This window comes from Dermacentor variabilis, chromosome 6 (assembly GCF_050947875.1).
Source record: "Dermacentor variabilis isolate Ectoservices chromosome 6, ASM5094787v1, whole genome shotgun sequence".
NCBI classification, from domain to species: Eukaryota; Metazoa; Arthropoda; class Arachnida; order Ixodida; family Ixodidae; genus Dermacentor; species Dermacentor variabilis.
This window is the reverse complement of record NC_134573.1, coordinates 120,719,353-120,741,675: the sequence shown is the minus strand read 5'-3', so window position 1 is coordinate 120,741,675 and position 22,323 is coordinate 120,719,353. Positions and strand designations below refer to the sequence as shown.

The 22,323-nt window shown below is 48.2% G+C and overlaps 1 protein-coding gene across 2 annotated transcripts in view; it reads right to left on the bottom strand.

Moving 5' to 3' along the window:
• Positions 1-3,063: 3,063 nt before the first annotated feature.
• The window catches only part of LOC142585130 (uncharacterized), a 55,920-nt gene continuing 36,660 nt past the window's right edge, over positions 3,064-22,323 (bottom strand). Inside the window, exons 1-2 of one of the 2 annotated variants that reach the window (XM_075695656.1) lie at positions 5,736-6,836; positions 3,064-4,753 (exon numbers count right to left, since the gene is read on the bottom strand). In XM_075695656.1, coding sequence (XP_075551771.1) covers positions 3,515-4,753; positions 5,736-5,747 — 1,251 coding nt within the window. In that variant the 5' untranslated portion in view covers positions 5,748-6,836 and the 3' untranslated portion in view covers positions 3,064-3,514. Of the gene's footprint in view, positions 4,754-5,735; positions 6,837-22,323 lie in introns of those variants that run through there. The other variant, XM_075695655.1, reaches the window with a different exon arrangement.

Genomic DNA, 22,323 nt, shown 5'->3' with positions numbered 1-22,323 from the left:
ACACCCCGTCCTGTATGCTAGTCGTAAGCTGACCAGTCGTGAGCAGGCGTATAGCGCCACCGAGAAAGAGTGTGCGTGTCTCGTGTGGGCCGTTCAGAAATTGTCATGCTATCTAGCCGGCTCTAGGTTTATCATTGAGACGGATCACTGCCCTCTCCAATGGCTGCAGACCATCTCTCCCAAAAATGGCCGCCTCCTGCGCTGGAGCCTCGCTTTACAACAATATTCCTTTGAGGTGCGTTACAAAAAGGGGAGTCTCAACGGTAACGCCGATGGCTTAAGTCGAAGCCCCTAACGTAGGAATCAGCCTCAAAATTGTTTGTTACTGATGTTTTTCTTCCTGAGGCAGGATTTTTTTTAACATATTGCTTTTGTTTAGTGTTTCAAAGTGATGATATGCTTTCTAGTGCAATTTTTCAATTTGTGGACGCGTTCTGAGTGATGCTAGACTACTGTAAGGAACTAGGCAGTGGTATAAAAAGGGGAAAGAGCCTGGCAGGGCTTAGTGAGGGTTGTGCCGTGCTTGCTGACTGAGCGGTTGAGTTTCAGCGTAGTTCTAACGCTTGCCGGGAACGAGAACAAAAATGTGAACTCTCCCGAAGTCACTTTGCAGTGTCCCGTGCGAACCTGAACGAGAGAACGAGGCCTTCTCTGTGCGCTGCGCTCAAGAAACGTCGAGGGACGCCCGACTTCGGTTATGAGCATCATCGAGCGACATCCCTCCGGACAGCGGATGCAGTCCCCTGTCCCTCGGGATCTCCTTCCCCCGGCGGGGCGGTCTGTTGCGTTTCGCCTGCGACACGTGGTTTTGCCGGCGCGACTGCGGCGGGGCGGCAGACATTTTGGCCCGATCGTCGTCGCCGCAACGCTCATCGGCAGGTGTTTCCAGGCGCGACTGCGGCGATGCGACCGCAAAGGATCACCCTCTCATTCCAGTCATTGTGCCCGAACCAGGCGATGCGAAAGCAGGGATCATCCTCTCATTACAGTCATTGTGCCCGACCGGCAGCGCTACAACAGGGTGCTACGATATTGTGCTCGACTTGGTGCTACGGCAGCGCTACGACGGTGTGCGTCACCATTAGCCCATTGTACATTCACGTGCTCGTCTTTTGAGGGGTTCCTTCTTGCCCTCAACTGCGAGAGTATAAAAACAGCTGCCCCCGGACGCCAAAAGGAGGGCTCCGATTTCTTCTGCTGAGTAAAGTGCTCTCCCGTCTCTCTACTTCGGTCAACCTGACCGCCAACTCTTTGCGATGTTAAAATAAACAAGTTGTTTTGTTGTTACCAGTCGACTCATGCTTTGCCGGGACCTTCGGATGCTTCCAGTTGTACCCCAGGCTGCCAGGCCAACGCTACCCTTGGGGCTTGCGACCCAGGTACAACCACGGGCGTCAGCGCCGAGTTCCCAACAGATCGTACCAGCGGTGCGATCCAAACACTACACCAACAGCTTTCCACCCCAGGCAGCGAACAACGGAATCCAGGTAAAAAGAGATCAGTCTCAGAAAACATTTACCAGAGTTGCCACAACGATCTACCAATACACTCTCGTCAGTACATTCTGTGATTGACTTTTTCGCACACTGCATCAAAAAAATCTTGTGGCAACGAACGGAACAGATCTTGAACACAATAAAAGTAGCACAGCGCTCTAGGCTACCTTAACTCGAAAACCTTGCGACTCGCTCTGAATTGCTAACAATAAAGGCGTCCGCAATTCGCACAGCGCTCAAGTGCTTCTGCCAATAACCAGACACTGCATACTGCGTAGAAAGGCAGTATGCAGGATTGAAAGTTGTTCGTGCTGTTAAGAACGGCCAGCTGCAGTGCAAGTTTTGCCAACCAGTTGCGACTGTGGAAGCAACATCTCGGGAGCATCGCCGCCAACCTAGCCACGGCGTGGCGATGTCGACTTTGTGTCGATATCAATACGCGCATCCTCCACTCTCCGTCAGTTCAGCTAGGATGCGTTGGGACTGAAGGAGTTCGACAAAGCAGGCTTTGTGCGCAACACGACAAAGCGGACCTGATCTCCTACGGGCGGGGGAGCTGCCGCGGGATCGCCGACGGACACTCCTTCCCACGCACCGACCGAGACGCAAGACAACGCGCTACCCGGAACGGCTCCGAGTCCTATGAAATTCGTGTGGTGTCGGTTTCGGACCGTAAACACGTGTGTGTATGCGTGTGTGCGTGTGTATGTGTAAATCGTGCCGCGGGGAGGCAGCTAGTTTGCGATGACTAAACGAACGTTCGCATCACCTTGTATCGGGAGAGGACCGAGTGCTTAAAAACCGCTGTTGTGCGGCTGCTCAGGTCACTCTCTCTCGAGCAGTCATGTTAGACTGATGTACTTTCCGAAACAGTCATGTTAGACCGATATAAATACTGTAAATAAACCCATATCCCTCGTTCTCGATGAGAAGCAGTCCTTCCCTTCATCAACGTCCTCAGCGTGGATAAGTTGGACGTCGGCATGGGCCAGCTACCTTCTAATTCATGCCCGACTCCAACCTTGACAACGGATCACGAGCGATGGGATTGAGCCCCCAGTCATAACAGTGCACACCTCAGGCGTTCGCATGGGATCGAAGGTAGCCTCCGATTTAAGCGATATTTTTCTGTCGAAAGTTGATAGACAGCGCCCCTCGTTTCTGTCTGGTCGTTTACAATGTGTTTGCTATCACAGCTTTACTATATCCGCCCTATTTATTTATTTATTTATTTATTTATTTATTTATTTATTTATTTATTTATTTATATCTTACAGCACCCCTTTATGGGGCCCTGTAATATATTTTTAAGTGTATATGCCTTAGATGTCCGCGCTTGCCATGATCCCGTTGTCCTGCTATTTTTTCCCCCAGTATACCGATCGTCTCTTGCTGACTTCGACGGCTGGCCAGTTTACGCTTCAATTAGCTCTGTACACGAGCGTTTTGAAAAATGGACGGGCCCTCCAGTTCCAAATGGGTGAATGTCTTCGCATTCCATTAGAATGTGCTGAGAAGATTTCCGCTGCGGCAGACAGGAGTCTCGCCCTGTTGCAAATATTTGTTGTATGATTTGTTGTATGTATAAATATATGTTATATGTATGATTTGGTCCTCAAGCAGCTAGCTCGGGCTTCAGAAAGAAAAGCACCGTACTTTGTGTCGTCGTACAAATTTTATTTCCTGATGTCCTCATCGCCACACGTGGTGGCTACGAGACAACTAGCACGCGTCGACGACTCGAGCGCATCGTACAACTTCATTGGTTTTGCTACGCTCGTATTTGTATCGTCGAAGTGACTTTATTAACAGCGTCAATCGGTGTGCATGTTCCAGACACCCAGGGGCTAAAAAAATGTGAGCTTGGTATTTACAGCGAAGGAATGAGATGTCAGGCACAGAACAGTGAATGTCCAGCATATCTTGAGTCCATAAGGAGCGCAGGCCGACGAGTTGAGACAGTGTGCGGACATGCTACGCCGGTCGCCGATCAACGGCGCCGTTAGACATGCAACGAGTTATCTCTCCTGGATGTGGATGTAGTGAATGCTCTCTTCGCCATTTCCCAAGCCCTGGCCGACCTTTCTGACGTCCTCTTCCTTGTGCAGCTCCACCACCTCGTAGTTGCGGCGACCGAGACCAGTAGAGACCTTGTTCACCGGAAGCTTGAACCACTCGCCGTTCTTGCCCTGCTCGACCAGCGTGATGGTCTCGCCGACCTGCTGCTTGCGCTTGGGTTCGAACACGGCCTGCTTGACCACCTTCCTGGGAAGCTTGCTGCTCTGGCTGGCGTAGTAGACGTCGTCGGCCGGCAGGTTCTTGGGCAGCGACGAGACGCCGATCTTCTGCGGCAGCAGGTGTTGTCCCCTGCGGCTTCCGTGGCCGCGTCCGCTGGGTCTCGGCGGCTGAGCGAAGCGAAAGTGGGAAGCCAGCTTCGGAGGCCGAATTGGGAGTGGCATGGTCTGCGGTCCGGTGGACTGCTGGTCCGCTGGTGCTGGAGCGGCCGACCGCCACGGAACCAGAGGGGTGTGAAGGTCTCGCTTGGGAAGCGGCACTGGGTGCGATGTGGAGATGCTGAACGAGGTCTTGACGCCAGGCTGGGACTGTGGGTTCTTCAGAGGCGCTTGGTGGTTGTGGGGCTGCTGGGGCTGCGAGGGAATCGGGAACACGGGGACGGCTGGCCTCCAGGCTGGCTTCTGGTAGGGAGGCAGCGGCGGCAGCGAGCCTGGTTGTGGCTTGTCATTATTGTTCTTGCCGGCGACACTGTTCCCGTTGTTATTGTTATCGTGGTTGTTTTGGTTGTTTCCATTATTGTTATTAAGGTTGTTATTGTTGTTGTTCGTAGCACCGCGTGGTGTGATATTGTCCATCTTCCAGGGAATTATTGGGATCTGCAGTCCGATGGGAGGGAAGCATGGGTTCTGGGGCGGATACGCCATATGATGCATACCAGGGCCCATGTGTTTCCCGCCGACCCATACACCAGCCGGGAGCTGGTTCCGATGGGAGTACTCGGCGATGATCTGGCGCACAATTTCAGAGATCTGCCGGTGCAGGTTGGGGTCGGTACCGACAAGGTTTTCGGTGGGCGACGGGTTGTGCTGGGCGGGTCTAGAGGGACCCATGTGCGGAGCGTCGCTGGCGTCCCAGATGAACGACTCCACCTGGTCCAGGTCATCCACGTCATAGTCGAAGCTCCTCTCGGCGCCAGCGGCCACAAGGATGACCAAGAGTAAAGAGGCCGAGCGGGCGCGAGCCTGCAATGGTGAGAAGATGGGTTCATGCATTACGTTTACGATGTACAGAAGAAAGAGTGAAAAATACTTGTTGACCATATGTGTACAAGTACATCCGATCATGAAGGAAATATTCGCCAATCGAAACGTTTGAATAGGAAGGAATACGAAGGTTGGAAGGCATCATCTGATAGTTAATAAGCAATGACTCTGTCGGTATTCGCGTCCCTGGAGATAAGCTGTTGCGTTCGCTTCTTGATTCGAATGATTTTTGTAACTGAGTTGTCCTGACCGTATTACATTGATTTACTTACTGCTACTACCCACAACTTATACTATACATGTCGGCGTTGGCCGTTCATTCGCTAGCGAACCGTAAGCAAAGCTTACGTCAATCGCACAAATGAACTATCCTAGCAAAGGTTATTGACCGCTGTACATAATGGCAGTAATATAGCGACAGAGCTGTAGCAGAGCTATGCAAGCGACGATCTGTACATAAGAAATGACCGTGTCATTGCCTACATCGTATACCGCTTGCTGCATTTTGCCTTGCTAAAACTGCCGTAATGTTCTTGTTATTTTACATATTACTGCTATGACTCGTTATATCAGACATATTGTAGTCTGCAGCCCAAGAATAACCTGCCGATAAACTGATAGAACATCAATATTTCGGCCCCACTGGCCTTCAACCAATGAAGCGCTCGTACGTACTGCACACGCTGTGCAATCAGAAACTTCAAGGTTGCGCTTTTTAAGTACAACTTCATTTTATGGAATCATAGGCGAAATTATGAAATAGAGAATGAATAAGTCCAGCGATGAACACCTCGTCCGAATGAGAGCTATGGCCCTCCGGATGACCATTTCGCACGGAGCCATTTGCTAACATTCAGTCGGAACTTCCAGTGTTGACACTTTGCCGTTCAGCGAGCAAGCAAGCGAAGCTGCATGCACTACCATCGAAGTCGCTTCACTGTCCCTGGACGCGGGCACTTACCACAGGACTCATGTCTTTTGACGAGTTTCTCCGAGGTCGACGAGGAGCCGCTCGGTGGATATCCAAATCCAGAGGTGTCGCGCCGGGAACTTGGCTAGCCGCGTACCGTCGCCGCCGTAACTCCAGGGAATGCTCGCTGCTTGTGCAGAGATCTCGTGTCTGTGGGACTCCACACACCGACTGCGACTTTCGGATACGTCGGGGTGACTTTTATGCCAGCCCAGAAGCCATGGATGGCCAACGTGACCGAGGCGGGAAGGGGAAGGCCGAGGAACAGCCCGGCGTGACAGCTCACGGTTCGCGCCGTCTCCTCCGAGGGAGAAGGCGCGTGCGGTTGACACGGATGGAGGAGACGCGTGGTCGGATTCGCGCGCACGTTGTCTGCGCGCCGTGGGACAGCGTCGTTTTCGCGGGGCTTCTGTGCACCAGATCCCCGCGGCGCTTTGCCGCGGAGCGTCACATTTGGCGCAACGTGACGCGCCCGGAGACCGAAAGGAGAAGGACCCGCACACGCACGTGTGTGGAGCGTACGACGGACCGCGGCGAGGACGCCACGGGCCCTGCAGAGAAGCTGCATGTGAATCGTGGGCGGCGCATGGAGCCACGAAGCTACTACACGTGCGATCAGGCTGAGAAGCGAGAAAATCGAGGAAAGAAAAACCAGAGAGAGATGACAACGACGAGAATCGCAAACAGCGGCGCTCCCACGCGTATTCGCGCCCCAGGGGACCCGCGGCCCGGCGTCTCGCGCGGTGAAACAGTGGGTTGTGCATGACGTAACCGGGGGCCGAGGCGTCGGCGACGAGTGTCGCAGGGGAGGCTAATTACGAGGTGAAAGGAGAAAAATAATCTTAGAAAAAAAAACAGCGTGAATGCAGTTATCTTTCTCTCTTTTTCTTTTGATTATTTTTACATTTGTTGGTAGTATCTGCATTTCTCAGTTTGTGGCTAATTCTCCCGTAAGGTACGTGAAATGTTTTCGTTCTCGACCTTTGTAAGAGCCTGCGGAATTAGTGGGAAGCCGACAGACAGAAAATGAACGAATAAAAACAGTATAACAACCATTCAATCATCTATTACATTTTACCACTATATAGTTTATTCAGTTATTTATTGTGTTTTTTATGATTCAGAATGGTAATTAAAATTTTTGAGTTTTTTTTAAGATCCACATTCTTGGCGACCCCAGCAAAAAGTCTGCATTTTCAATCAACAAACGAGAACCCCACATTACCAACCAGAAGGCATCTCAACAACCATCTGGAAACAAGAAAAACAAATTTGTTAATCAAGCTCGAGACACCACATAGTGTATGTCCCCGTTATGTCTTAAAAAAAAGTCCCGTTGATGCCAAGTTTTTTGGCTGTGATTTCGCTTGGTGGTGGAACAGCCTTTATATCATATTCATTTTATATTTCTCCTTACCTCTTACCGTTCTGCAAATTTACTTTCTCTTTGTATTTTTGTTTATATATAATAATTCAGTGCCTGCAGTACCTTTTAGTGGTGCAGGCAGGGCATTCATTTTTTTTTTCAATTTTTTTATATAGGCTCAATACCATTCTTTAAATGTAAATTACGCGCGCAATGTCTTAAATCAATACCAACTTTACCCGCCGTGGTGGCTTAACGGTTCTGGTGCTGGGCTGCTAAGCACAAGATCACGGGATCGAATCCCGGCCACGACGGCCGCATTTCGATTGGTGCGAAATGCTAAAACACCCGTGTACTTAGATTTAGGTGTACCTTAAAGAACCCCAGGTGGTCCAAATTTCCGGAGTTTCCCACTACGGCGCGCCTCATAATCAGATCGTGGTTTTGGCACGTAAAACCCCATAATCTAATATTTAATTTTTTTGGCATCAACTTTACCCAAACAACGCGTCGGGAATGAACTCGAACCACCTACGTGCCCTCAGTACTTTTCTTTTTGTTACATTTATTGCGTTCTTTGATGTCTTGCGAAAGACACCAAATCGGAGGATCCGGTATATCCTCTTACAGAAACTGCACAAAGTTGGATCTTCAGGCCACCCGTCTTGGATCAGCACGTGAGCTAAGCAAGCTATATGAACGTGCTTAACGCACGTTAAATAAGGAAGCTATTTCGGAGAGCTGTGTCGTCATCGAGTAAACGTGCCCTGCTTTGAGTGTGGGAGGCATTCTGTTACGGCTCACCCTGGTCGCCATTCTGCCGTACCACACATGCAGACGCGATGAATTCGCAGCGCAGACGTGCTGCTTGCGGCCAACTTGTTCGTGTCGATTACGAGTCCTTGCTTTGACCAAGAGGTAAGGAAACCTCATCATTTTGAGCCCTCCTAGAAAGAAATAAGGTTGTCGGTGGAAACCCGAGAGCGAAAACGAAGAATAGCTCAGCGCCTGTTCTTTACCCACAGAACTGACCATATCTATAAATATTTTGAAATTGCCACCAAAACAGGATGAGAAACCTTTGACAGTGGTCGCTGTTTGCCTGCCTGTTGTCGCCATAGAAACGAGGTAATCGAATCAAAACCAAATAAAAATTTACTAATTCAAACTTATACAATGACAAGATGGGTAGGACATACAGAAGGAGGGCCCGCAGCCACTGACTGTATCGATATTGCCTATATATTGCGATATTACAAAGATTATTGCGACCAGGCGGTAAGTCAGGCCAACGAGCCAGGTCGGCACAAAATCTAAACAGGCTAAAAGCTACTGCTTGGCACTGATGTTATGTTTCGACGGCCCTGGAGGCCCTACATATATATATATATATATATATATATATATATATATATATATATATATATATATATAGCTTTGTGGTCGCTGTGGTACACCGCAATCAGTTATACTGCAATGCTAGATGCTAGACACGTTCTTGCCAAAGGTTAAATCTGTACACGACCGGCGACGCGTTGTCGGCACATAGACGTCCGTGCAGCACTCAATTCCAAACCGTTCCAACGGGAAGGATACAATCCACTTGCCGTCGGGGCCTGCTAGGCCGACGTTAAAGTCGACGACTGGTGGGCCCCCACACCGCCATTTGCTTGCTTGAACCTCAAAATAATAACGCTGTCTCTTCAAACTCAACTTGTTTGTAATGCCTCACACATGCAAAAAAGAACTTATTTTAGTACACTACAGTACTACTTGATTTGCTATCCAATATATGGGCGCATACGCCACGGTAGTAAAAGAATTACCAAAACATTTAGTGCCCTTTCACTCTGTGAAGAACGATAACCAGCGAAGCTGTATTGGAATGGCTACATTGACAACCATATTGATTTATGTGGTTATTGCTATATTGTTTGAATAAAGACACACACACGCGTAACTTCGTGGTTCTTATCGTCTTTATTTTGTCTCATTCGTTACCACAGTGACCATAGCTCTGTGGTCGCTGTGGTACACCGCAATCAGTTATACTGCAATGCTAGATGCTAGACACGTTCTTGCCAAAGGTTAAATCTATACACGACCGGCGACGCGTGGTCGGCACATAGACGTCCGTGCAGCACTCAATTCCAAACCGTTCCAACGGGAAGGATACAATCCACTTGCCGTCGGGGCCTGCTAGGCCGACGTTAATGTCGACGACTGGTGGGCCCCCACACTATTGCCTTTTACTATGCTTTTCGACCCTCCAATGGGAGCGAAGGAACGCCGCCATCCCTCGTTTTACGTATGGCCAAGAAGGTCATGAGTCCTAACATGGTCGATAAGATGATAACAATCAGAGCGACAGCCACGACTTGTTTTTGTCAACATCTCGGACACATCTTTTTCCAGATCCTAGCCGCAGACAGCTTCGGTGTGAAAGGGACGTCAAATAAACGCACGCAGCCCTATGTGCTATATAGGTATTGCCGTAATGATTTTCCGCGTTTGCTGTTCTGTTATCGAACTGTGGTATATTCCTCCGGTACATTTGGCTCCAGTTTGGCCTCCCTGAGCAGCTTGTGCCTAAGCGCATGCCAACCAGGGCAAAGCCACAGAAATTTGATGAGTGACTGCCGTCTGACGCAGAAGCCGCGCATTTTTAGCACATGTTCCATGGTTGCCAGTTCTCGATCCAGAGGTCCAGGTGACTGTATATAGCGTCAGAGCCAGCGTTGCCACAACCACGGATTTATGAGTGCATCCACTAGTATTCTGCAATTTTTAGGGATTCAGTGATAAAGCTTCGTAATCTATTTATTTTTCGCGTGTTCCACCAAAACAGGAGCGAAATATACGACTGTTCAAAATGCTCTACCTTGTTCTACTGATTTCTCCGATATCTACTACTTTTGCAATAAATCACAGCTAAACCCCTCTCCACTTTTATTTCACACGAGCAACAAGCAATATATATGCGTGTGCTCTTGCTATTTAATTTTCAGCCTTAAGGCTTTGGGCTTTTTAGGCAGAACACACTGAGCATTTAAGATTTCACGAACCACATGTCATCTGAGGTACTTCCAAAACTGGTCTAAGGGTTGAAGCAACGCGTCTTTTAAAATATTCATGGTGTTCGAAGTTCCTTGTCTACGACGTGGTTTTTAGAACCCGCATATGACGCCAAGAATTTCGGAGGTCGTTGCAGATTGCGCATTCCAGAACCAACGATAACCTAGTGAGGCGCAGACGCAATTCCGCGTCCAGGATACTGGTAACAGATTGTTCGTTCGCTTTTACTACTGACCAAGGTGATGCTATAACGACGACGACGAGTCCGCGATGTAGACGACGGTGCAACCGAAAATAGGGACCCGCGGTAGGACACAGGGAAGCCAGCTTCGAGCTTTTAGCTGATGTCACAGTAAATGTACGTAAGTGTTCGATAACGTAAAGCTGCAGGATAGGACTGGCTCTCTCAATGTAGGCATCCACAACGCACGTGTGCAGAAGCCCTCCACCAATTCTAGAAAATCTGGAAGTCATCCAGAGTATCTATGCAATGACAAAAGTTAAAAAATGGCTATGAAATGGTATTTGAGTAGGAACCTAATGAATATATTACTTAATTAACAAATAATTCATTAATCAGTCTTGTTTCGTTAGACTATCCAGCATTCGGAAGCTGGCTTCAACGTGTAAAGATATATAGGCATTACAGTGTCTAAAAAACACATCGCACGAATCAGAATTTCGTAGTTAAGCATTGTGAGCACGTACATCTGTTCTTTACCTGAACTTTTTTTTTCTTTAACATACAGGTAGGGGGGTTTGGTAACGGACTCGAGAATAGTCGTAGTTGACCTTATCTTCGTAATGCGTGTAACGTTCGACATCCTGGTTTAACCGAGGCCCTGGCATACTTGGATAGCAGCAGAACACGTACTATATAGTTAAAAATAATAATAAAAAACGCGTCGGTGATGGTCGAACGTCCGCTGCATCCACCAACGGAACCGCTTTCTCTGCGAGCAATTTTCCACCGCAGCGCCCTCGGCGCATTCTAACATGGAATAAACGTACTTTCATTCATTCATTCATTCATTCATTCATTCTGCGAGCAAAGCGTCCGTACGCTTCGTCGACGCATGAATGTTGGACGCACACGCTCCTACTTTTGGTTTGATGCGAGATCCGCGCGAACGCGCCTCGGGCACGCGGAAAGCCCCGCCAAGCGGCCTTGCTCCTTTGGAGACGCGAGAAGCGTGCGCGCTCGAGGCCGTTTTCACCGGAACGGACAAGACGGCGGCGACAATGGGAGACTTGCGCGAGCGCGCTCGGAATGCGGGTCGCCCGGCGCACGCCGCCGCCACGGTGACACGTTTTCAATGTCGAGGCCACGCGCGTGTCCTTCGCGTCGTCTTCGTCGCGTCGCCGAGTCAACGCGCCGCTCGCTCTCTCTCTCTCTCTCTCTCTCTAAGAGACAGGAGAAATCTCGGCATCACATCCCCCTGTATGCTCCTCTGTGTCATCGTCTCGTTTCTTTTCTCTCTCTCTCTCTCTCTCTCTCTCTCTCTCTCTCTTTCAACTTCTTCGTCTTCTTTATTTTTTCCCCTAGTGGCTAGACGCTGCCGCTGGAGGCGGAGAACGCATGGCCACTCTTTCGTGAAGTCTTGACGGATAGTTCAAAATGTACCAGTGTGATTTCGCCCAATCTGTGATGTTACAAGTTGAGAGGTGAAAGTATTCTTTTAAAACTATTTTGATCAACGTTACAGAAAAACGTCGGCTACTACTGAAAAAAATAAGTGCCAAATTTTCATTAGCTCTTTCTTTTTCAATATATATGTATACGTCGACCCGTAGTCTCAGCAGCTGTACGCCAGTGTGAGGTCGCCAATGTGGAACTATAGCATCAGCCATGATAGCTCCGCTACTCAGGGGTGAGCACCTTTTTGCTCAATTTTGTTAAGATAAACATCACAGCAACAGCAAAATACCTTCTCGTGCTTGGGCCATTTTGGCGCAGAAAACGTTCTCGAAACTTTCTATGTTGAGTCTTTTGCTCATTTTGAATCCCTACATAAATAAACCCGAGTAGGCGCGCTTTACAGATCCACGACGTCACGCAGAACTGACGAGAAAACTTCAGGGTGGCAGTTCCGCCCGTCTTTCATATATGCGTCCTTTTTCGCTTAACCAAGCATCCTGTCACGGTATAGGCGTGACTGCCTTGCAGTTGCAGGAGCGTAATTCTCTAATCCAGCTCAACTTAATATTCTTCGGCTGCTTCTGAAAATTAAGCTCGGGATGTCACCACCTAATGGCTCAAGCTTGCTCTTACTTCACACCTCCCTGCCAAAACACATTCAAAGAGGACATCTCCCCAATACATGCCACCACCGCGGAGCATACTCCGATAACACGTTGCCATGAGGGTTTGGGCCAAGTTCAAGTCACAATACGACAGTTTATTAACACTATACTTCTCGCAAGAAGGAAAGAAGGCAGGAACGTGCTAGGAGAATGTCGAGACAAAGTTATTGAGCTCATCAAGACTATTTCAGACATCGGGCCTGCCAACGACGTTCCAGTAGGTTCGGGCATAAACAAAGGACCCCTGTCCCATGCCCCCATATCATTTGCTTCTATTGCCCCGGGCCCTCCCTGCTAGCCCCGCACTGAGGGTCTCAATAAAATGTTTTGCTCTCTCTCTCTCGCTCTCTCTCTTTAGATAAGAAGGGGTAATATTGCAGTACGGACGCTGGCAGCTGATCAAGAGCAGTTAAATAGATAAACAGCGCATGGAACAGGACGAGATGGAAAGCAGGGCCAACGAAGAACTGTTCGTTGTTCATTGCGAATATCCTTAGAAGTTGAAGCTGGGCAAGTCATGTAACGCGGAGAGCGAGTAACCTACCGGCGTATTGACTTTGTGACTGAAAATGTGACTTTCCGTGTCACTTCAAGCCTAGTAGACCTGGCAGTCTTCGCACCGGCGAATTCACTGCCCGAGTGTCTGTCTCTTCGCTGGCCACTCAGATGCGTCGCCTCGTGTCCATCAAATCAGTGTCACGTAAAACAAATCATAGTTTCGCGGTAAGGGCGAAGCAATCAATGCGACAGCAACGTGTCAGAATATTACACGCAGTGTAAGACTCTTAGCTGTAGTCGCCGATATGAATTGAAGTAAACGTAAGCTGACTATCAGCAAAAGCGAGCTGTTGTGCTAGGGGCGCTCTGTTTGAATCCTGCCATCGGACAATTTCATTTCTGTTTATTAAATAAAACCAACGTCTTTCTTAGCGACTTTACCACCACTTTTCCGTATCGGCCGTGTTTCAAATCTCTTTCCTGGGCCGACAACTGAGACATTGCACAGCCGCGCCAATAAAAGTACATCGTTCCCAGGTTTGAGCTCTGTTATTGTTTACACTTTCAATATGTAAGTCTGAGAAGGTTTAAGATAAAAGGCATGCGCTGTATGTGTGTTGTTTCACGGCGTTTGCTTGTGGGCTGTCATTCTAAAAATTCTGAGGAATAATTTTCTCATGAATGTAAGACCTGGTATGAGCAACTTTAGTGATGAAATGGTGTGGCAATGTAACCCGCATACACCACATGCCATATAGCACGGCATCGCATATAGCATGCACATACCTAAATATACACGGAACCTCACGGCGACGGCGACGGCGAAAAATTCGCTCGGAGTGCCCGCCTAATTGCTATCGCAATAAAATGCGAGCAGAAAGTTCAAGACCTCCTTGCGAATGCGAACTATCCTTGGTCCCTCAGAAGAACTCGGTGTGGTACAGATGGCATGAGGAAATGCCCTTCTTTTGAAGGTGTGAAATATAATCGTCTCCTTTCTTCAGTGAATCAGCAGTGCGTAGCAGATAAAATGTTCCGCGTCACGCACTCTGCGCAAAACGGTGGCGGAGCTTGGTCGTTCAGCCAGGAACATCCATGCTGGAATGTTAAGCCGGTCCCGTTCGTTATCGATAAAACACGGTAAAGCAGGCTTCTGTGTGGCTAACTCCCTTCTCAATGCAGAGCGAGCAGGGCTGTGCCCAAAGCTATTGGCACTGATGAACTGCCTCCTTATGAAAGTGGTAGATTATCGGTCCTCTCCCTTTTAGATATTTAGAGTGCTTCGTCTGCGAGGGCACCTGGCCCATCATTGCCCAGTAACACCAATAAAAAGACGTGGAGGAAGGGAGAGAGACGTTACAGGCCCTGACAACTGGCCCGAATCTGTTGCGAGACGTTGGTGAACGATGAAATAAACAATGAAATAAGCATGATTTATAGTGATAAGGATCGAGCGGTGTGCTGTTCGCGATTTACACAGGAATGATAAATTTATATTGGCAAAGAAAGTCTAAAACAAAAAAAAAAAACTAGTAATTGGTGCGAACTGGTGGTGAAGCCTGGGTACGTTGTATGTGGTATGTGAGATTACTGCACGTTAGCCGGCTGTTATTAAGTACCGCACACTCATTGCTTAAAACTGCAGTTCGTATATTATTAGGCTTATGCGCTTTATTCTACGCCTATATTACGAAGTGAACCAAGTCCACCGTCTAACGAGCGGCTCCCTCAATGTATGCGGTGGCGCACGGGATTGGTTTTGTACGCACGCGAAATTCTGAGCCCGCGTGCAGGCTAAAGTCTTTTATTCAAGCTCGCCTAGGTATTCCAGAGAAGACATGCTTCGCAAATCAAAAGCGCACACGTGGCTACGGCTACGCGCTGAACTGTGTGTCACCTGTAATAGCGTCGTTTCGCTTTAGAGAAGTTAACCGGGGCTTGGCTAAAAAACGCTCTTGACTTGTTAATGACCTAAGCTGTTGCGCAGGAAAGCAAGAAAGCACGTGGCTATTATTGTAGAAATAATTTAAAACTTCGGAAAACATGAATCGCACGAACATCGGCTTGATAAACAAAATAGTACTTTCTTGCAGCTACGACCGCACTTGTCATTTGCCTGTCACCAATCCCGGCTTATAATCGCTATTGTGCTCACCTATCACTGTTTCGAGCCTGATTCCAGTGAACGACTACGTTCTCACTGCAGATCGAAAATGTTTGACTAAAAAATATTGCACGACGTTTTTCGCGTTACCACTGCGTGGCTAACAGAAGCCTGATCGATAAGCTTTCCACTGCATTAAAAGATGGATATCATAAATATTGGTTGTCCATCCCTTTGAAACACGGAGATATTAGCATAGCCAAATGCCTGATATGCTACTCCAGATGATTAGGGTGAAATATGCAATAAAGCTAAATAGAAAACAATAAAAGAAGAAGAAAAAGAAAAAGAAATGAATAAAAATGATCCGTAAATAGATATAATTAATATGTATTAGTTTTATTATTCAGAAGAAAAAGATAAAGTTCAAGGAAACAAGAATTCAGTATCGCCAGTCAGCCTCCAGAGTCTGTACAAGACTACATTTACGCAGGTCAATTACTCACCGGGGACCCTGATCGTAAGAAGGAAATTTACACAAGAATAAAGATGGGCTGGATTGCATACGGTAGGCACTACCAAATCCTGACTGGGATCTTACCACTGTCGTTAGAAAAAAAAGTGCACAATTATTGCATTATACGAGTGCCAACATATGGGAGAGAAATTTGGAGTTTAAGAAAGAAGCTCGAGAACAAGTTACCGCGCAAAGAGCGATAGAACGACAGATGTTAGGCGTAACGTTAAAAGACAGGAAGGGAGCGGTGTGGTTCAGAGAGCAAACGGGGATAGCCGGTATTCTAGTTGACATCAAGAAAAAAAAATGGAGCTGGGCAGGCCATGTAAGGGTAGGTAACCGACGGACCATTAGAATACGTGCCAGGGGAAGGGAAGCGCAGAAAACTAGGCGCTGTGATGAAATTAGGAAATTTGCAGGCGTCAGTTGGAATCATTTATACCGGAACACAAGAGTAATTGGAGATGACATGGAGATGCCTTCGTCCTGCAATGGACATAAAAATAGGCTAATATTGACCATGAATACAAAAATATTAGAAGAAAAAGCCGCAATACATTCATTCATAAAAGAAATATTAAAAACAACAATCAACAAAGAAACATGAATAGAAGATGACAAAACTAAACTAAACAGGAGAAGGTATGCACTGAAACGGGTACATGAATTGTTTCCCTTCTTGGTGCTTGCGCGCAGAGGCTATAACTCCTAATTGTACTTTTCTGTCACTGTTTCCATCTCTTGAGCTTTCTAGTATTGTGCAGGCGAGGTTTTCATATTCAGGAGGTAAAGTGGTAACAACGTTCTCAGAACTATGGTCCCAATGTTGCAAACATACAAGTCGTAGATCCGAAATGTAGGCAAGTAGCCAAGTCGCAACTAAATGACAGGCACAGGCATTGACGCCTGCGTCACTCAAGGCGAATATTTATCAATTACTTGGAAGTCGCAACCTGTAGTGCTGCTCTTTCACATTATGCAATACTCATAATCAAATACTGTAACCATGGGTAAGCTGTACCCATAGTGCAAAGTAAGTGCACCATTCGGTATTACTATCACATTTGACTGTATTACAGCGATACCCAACTCACATTGATGCAAAAGCTGTCCTAGTAGCATAAAAGTCAACGTTCTTGTAGTTAAGGCGTCCCAAAGCAGCCAGATGAGAAGATTAGCAGAACCTATCGACCGCAGTGCCGGTAATCAACGGGAGTCCCTATGCAAGCCCGAGCAACAGCAGCTTGCGACTGGTGTCATTCAATAAAACTTGGTGCTGGGCTAGTTGGTGATGCATTCTTTAAAACTTATGGTAGCGCTAAAAGAGACAAACACATGGTGAAAAAATGACACGACGACGACGGAACGCTCGTCGTGATTACCTAGGAAATTTCGTCAAGGACTGCCCATCCTGACTGAAATCAATCCAGCCCGTTTGTACAAGAACTCATGCAGAAAACTTGCGAGTGTTTAGGAGCCATTAACAGCGAGGACAAGCAAATGGACGCACACAGGCGCCGTGTGTGTGTACCCATTTGCTTGTCCTCGTTGTCAGTGCGCGTAAACAATCTTAAGTACTACCCACAAGGCCGAGCGTCAACGCTGTGTAGAGAAGCTGCTAGGAGCTATAAATTACACATATAAACATATCCTAGTTGAGCAGACGATCACTTCCCTTTCAACGGACTGTTCACCGAATCTAAAGGTATGTGTATACGGAACGAGACCTCCGAAACATCGCAGTCAGTCGATAATGCAACATTATAGAAGAGCAACAGGAGCCAAACAGAAACTCGAGTGCACTAACTACTTCAGGAACAATAGACGTCGACAATAATACCGGCCAGACGTTTGTGGTAGCACTCCTGGAATAAACAACACCGCGAATAATTTCGCATCGACTACGAAGCAGAATGCCGTACACTTATAGAACGCCAGCCACCGTGTTTGACGACGCACTTTCACACAGCAGGAGCGCGAACTGAGCGTTGCCTAGGCGCGCACATCTGTGGGGAAGAAGAGCGTTGAGGGGCGAGGGCGGGGGGTCCGAGCGGACGTTTAATTAACCTCGTAAATTAATCAGCGCTGTCGCCGTGGCGTCGGCTGTCGAGCGGGAGGACGCTCGCCACCTGCCCCCGTCCCCGAGCCTTGCCGCGAGGCCCTCGAGTCTCCTCCGCACACGCAACCGCAGCACAGCCGCCGCCGCAAGGTCTGAACAGCTTTCCTATACGTGGCGACCGTCTGCTCTCCGTTTCTTCGGGGCTTGCTCGCCGCAGGCTGCTGTTCCGAATGGTGCGCTCCGACTACTGTCGTGCAATTGCGTTCGTGCATGCGGGCTACCGGCATTTGCCCGCATGCCGCGCTTTAGCGGCGCCCCCTGTACCGAGAATCGTCGCGGCCTCCACCTCGAGACCTCCACTTGATGGCGGGAACAACGGCGCCGTGGTAATGAATCTCGGTGCCGAGTGTCTCAGCAGCGGCCAGCAGCAGACGTCTGTTGCCCCTGTCGGCTCCTCACACTGTGGTATACCCATTTCCCGCCAGCCAGATGGATGAGGTGTTTGTGGATCGGCAAGATTGTATAGCGGCTGGGGCAATGTTCCAAGTGTACACGTTCGCTTGGTTCGGCTTATACCAGGTGTGAACAAAAAATCCGAAGTCATCTAAGCACTTCTTATGAGTTGTAGATGCGAAAGCATTAATGTCCATTTGAATGCCGCTGAGCGGTCCTTCGAGATATGAGCTTGTCCAACACCTGCTAGAGAGCACAAGGCCGGTACACTTCGATTCACGACGTCATGCTACCTTGCCCGACTGCCATAGAATCTAATGGGGACGCTCACGAGTAAGCCGCGGTGATTTTAACGTCACCACATTCGTCACGCCGCGCTTGGCGATGAAAATTTCGGTCCAAGTAACATGATGTCATAACATGGAGGGCACAGGCCCGCTATCTATGAGGTGCTGGTTTAGCACAGTGGGCAGGACACTCTTCTTCTGAGCATGGGGTCGTAGGCCCGAAACTCACTAGCACTAACGTCTTTCCTTTCGAATTTATTCTGTTACTTCATGCATTAATTCCTTTATAGTGATTACCGAAGCGAAGTTCGAGTGCAGGCGAGAGCTTGTGCGGACAAGGAACGCGCGGAGCAAGACAGCAAGAGCGAGGGAGACGTGGCATCGTGGCGATGCCCTCACGAGACGCCCTGCGCACCAGCGAAGCAGCAGATTTTCCCTTTCGCCCGCTCTGCTCTGTCGAGACGCGCACATGACGTGGCGTCGCAGCCAATGGGAATTTAGGTGCCGTTTCGCTACTACAGACGCCGGCCTTTTCGCTCAATGGGCCGTTTCATGCTATCGCATAGGAACAACGGTCGACGTTATTCGCAGCTTTCGTCGGCGACCCACTCGCTGCCAAGCTTCAAAGCATACGAGAAAGGATGGCAAGTCTATTTGGGTGGCCACTACAGAAGCACACGCAATATCTGAGACAATGAAAAGTTATAAACTTGAATAGTGAAGTACCCCATTGCTTACAAAACCCGAGGCTACTCCCAAATAATCAAATCGTGAAACAAGCAGTTAGTGTCTTAACTTCTTCAATTTGATTTCTTTCGCTTGTGAGCAGAGCGAACTCCAAGCCTACTTTTATAAGACAAAGTTGAAGGTCATAGAGCTAGCTACTGCTCTCAGCTATTGCATGCGGAATGGTTCATACCGGGTGATTCCCATGAATGTAAGCGTACTTTCTTCTGCACTCGGGCAGGCTTTCCGTGCTTTCTGGTCATTGATTCGTGCCAGAGTGCGATGAGCATAGACTACTAGTACGTTTGTTGAAGACATTGATGATACGGGCAACGGAAGATCACGCGACATCAGCGTGATTCAGGTAAGATGGTGTACAGGCTGCGTTTAGGGATAAATACTATTGCGCCCATTCTCTGAAGCAATTTCTCAATTGTCACCAGATGTCGCTTAAAAAGGGGCTCAGCGTCATTGTAGTTCTCCAAGGCACGCCCATCCCAACAGCCGGCAACTGAGCCATGGGGAGTCCGCCACGCCTTCGCGTTTGTTCCGGAATTACCACTTCACGTCTCTATTTATTCTGGTTTCCGGCCTCTCGGCCAGCTTTCTTGGCATGAGTGAGCAAGCCATTACTCTTCGATTGTTGACCCGGAGTGGACACTCGGAAGGGAACGTCCAAACAGAACGGGGAGCGTCACTTCAATGCCTTATGGAGCGTCGGGAGAAGCCGTGACTGCCGAGAAGACGGAAAACAGAGAAAGAAAAAATATACTCAAGTAGACAGGAAGAAGGTGAGAATGCGAGTCCCACTGTAAACAGCCTCTGGTCCTCGCCAAATGGCGCGAGAGAACACAATGGCGGACGGAGGAGCACGAGCGTAAATAAACGCGACCAGCTAAGCCTCGAAAAGCTGATTTCGCGCGAACAGCCGCGCGCGTTCGAAGCCAAATCCTTGCTTATGCGTGCCACCTACGCATACAGCGGAGCGAGAAAAAAAAAGAAGAAAGCAGAAATAGCAACAGTACAAGAAAAAGCAATGAGCCAAATGTGCAACGCAAAAGTGCGCGGACGAACAAAAGCAGGAAGATGGACAGGCCGGTGAAAAGAGCTCACTCCTGCGAGTTCCGAATCGAGGGCTCCCCATACGTCCTCTTCCCCGCAGACTCTGTCCCCCATTGTATTTGCTCTTCCAAAACCCTTTTCTTCGTCCGTGACTGAGCGCCCAGCGTTGCTCTGACCAGCACAAATGGCCAGAGGTGTGGGGGGACGGCGACAACGCGTGAGAGTTGAACAATCAGCTGTACGGCGGGAGCCAAGGCTTCCTTCGCTAGAAGTAAAAGAAAAAAAATAATAAGCTTTGCAGAGAAGCATCCTTTTCCTTCCCGTTTTCCTAGGAGCGTTTTTCAGGTGACGTTGGGCACTCTGAGGAACTCGTGCAAGAAACAGCGAAGGAAGAAAAGGAAAACACCTAACTCAAAAGAAGTAAAGCAAAGGTGACAAAAGGAACGAGGATTTCCTCCGTCCTCCTATTTTTTTCCTCAGGCGATTCAGGAAAGAAAGAAGAGAAAGAGGGGGTTTGCGTGGATAGAGAAGGAAGTATGAAGGAAGTTGAAGGGGAAGTGGCCGCAGCGGGAGGTGGAGCATGGACTGAGTGGGAGAGCGGGAGTCGAGACAGCTGCACAAAACGTAAATCTGTCAATGTTTCGTCCTCCTCCTTCCCCTCCCGCCACGGCTTCCTTGCACGGGACGGCCGGATAAGGGAGGGTGAGGGAAAAAGAAAAGACTCGGGAGTCGACGCAGGGAGGCATCACCAACCGCTGCTGGCTCGCCACTGCACGTCAACTGTGCCTCGGGAAGCACTCGCTGCCCCCGCCTTATCCACGGCGCACGAATACCGTGCTTTACGGCGTCGAGTCCCGAGTTTCATGAATGACTTCAACTTGCGGAAAACCTGTTGCGCCCACCAAACGTTGAGCGCCTGCCGTACAGACTAGTCTTAACCGTTTCCTACCACTGCTAAGACCAGATATGGGTTTGCGCTTACTATGGCTCAATTTGTGCACGTGTGCGCGTGTGCAGTAACGTTTCTGCGAGAAGCGTTAAACATTCTAAGTTGGGAAGTATTGCGCGTAGGTTAGGTAGAGCAGCATCGCTGAATATTGCAACAAAGGAGTCAAAACCAAGAATATGAATAAATTGGGATAATAACATGCGAGAAACGGCATGAACGCACCGTGGCTGGCAAAAAAACAAACGTTAGCGGGTGCTATTCAGCTTCCTGAAGCAGCGAGTACTTTCATCTGGGCGAAACAGTTAAAGAAGACCCGAATAATCATGAAGCAGCATGTGTTCGTGCGCATTTGGCAGGCACCGCAAGGTCATGAACGGCAATATTGTTTAAAAGAAAGATGCTTAAAGGTATGCTCTATCGGTACCAAGCTATGAAATGCTGGAACTTGACGGATAACGAAAACCATTGAATAAGATATATGACGAAGACCTTCTTCCTGGGTACTTAAACAGCTTGATAAGGACGATGAAGACAAAATAAAATAATACTGGACGCCATGCTTGGCGTTGTCAGTTAAGTCTCTCATACGCACGTTTGTGTTGAGGTTAAAGAAACGCGTTTTAGAACATTTCTCGGCTTCCTACGCTAGAGTATCACTTTCTGCTTCTTACTGTGTGTGCTTTAATGCCTGCTTCGCTAAAGTAACCTTCACTGACATCCAGAGCAACTATCAAAGGCTCGCGTAGCACAGAGAGAACGGCGATACTGAAGGATGGTGCTTTAGGTCCACTACGACTACAAAACGCGCCGTAATAGAGGCTTCCGGGGGATTTAAATGCCTTTGTTTATTGATTTCGATCCTACAAGCTTCATTTCAAGAATAAAAAGGCGAATTTTTTTTATTTGTTCAAAGAAGAAAAAACGGTGTAATGACAGTTTAGAAGAACATCTACATTGGAGGACTAGTAGTAGCTTATTCATGACGATCGTAGGAAATCACTGCGCGAATGCAAAGAAGGGGACACCATGAAGAAGACTCAGAAAGAATATAAGCCTTCCCTATAATAATTTGATGTGTAACGCGCTAGCATATATATATATATATATATATATATATATATATATATATATATATATATATATATATATATATATATATATATATATATATATATGTGG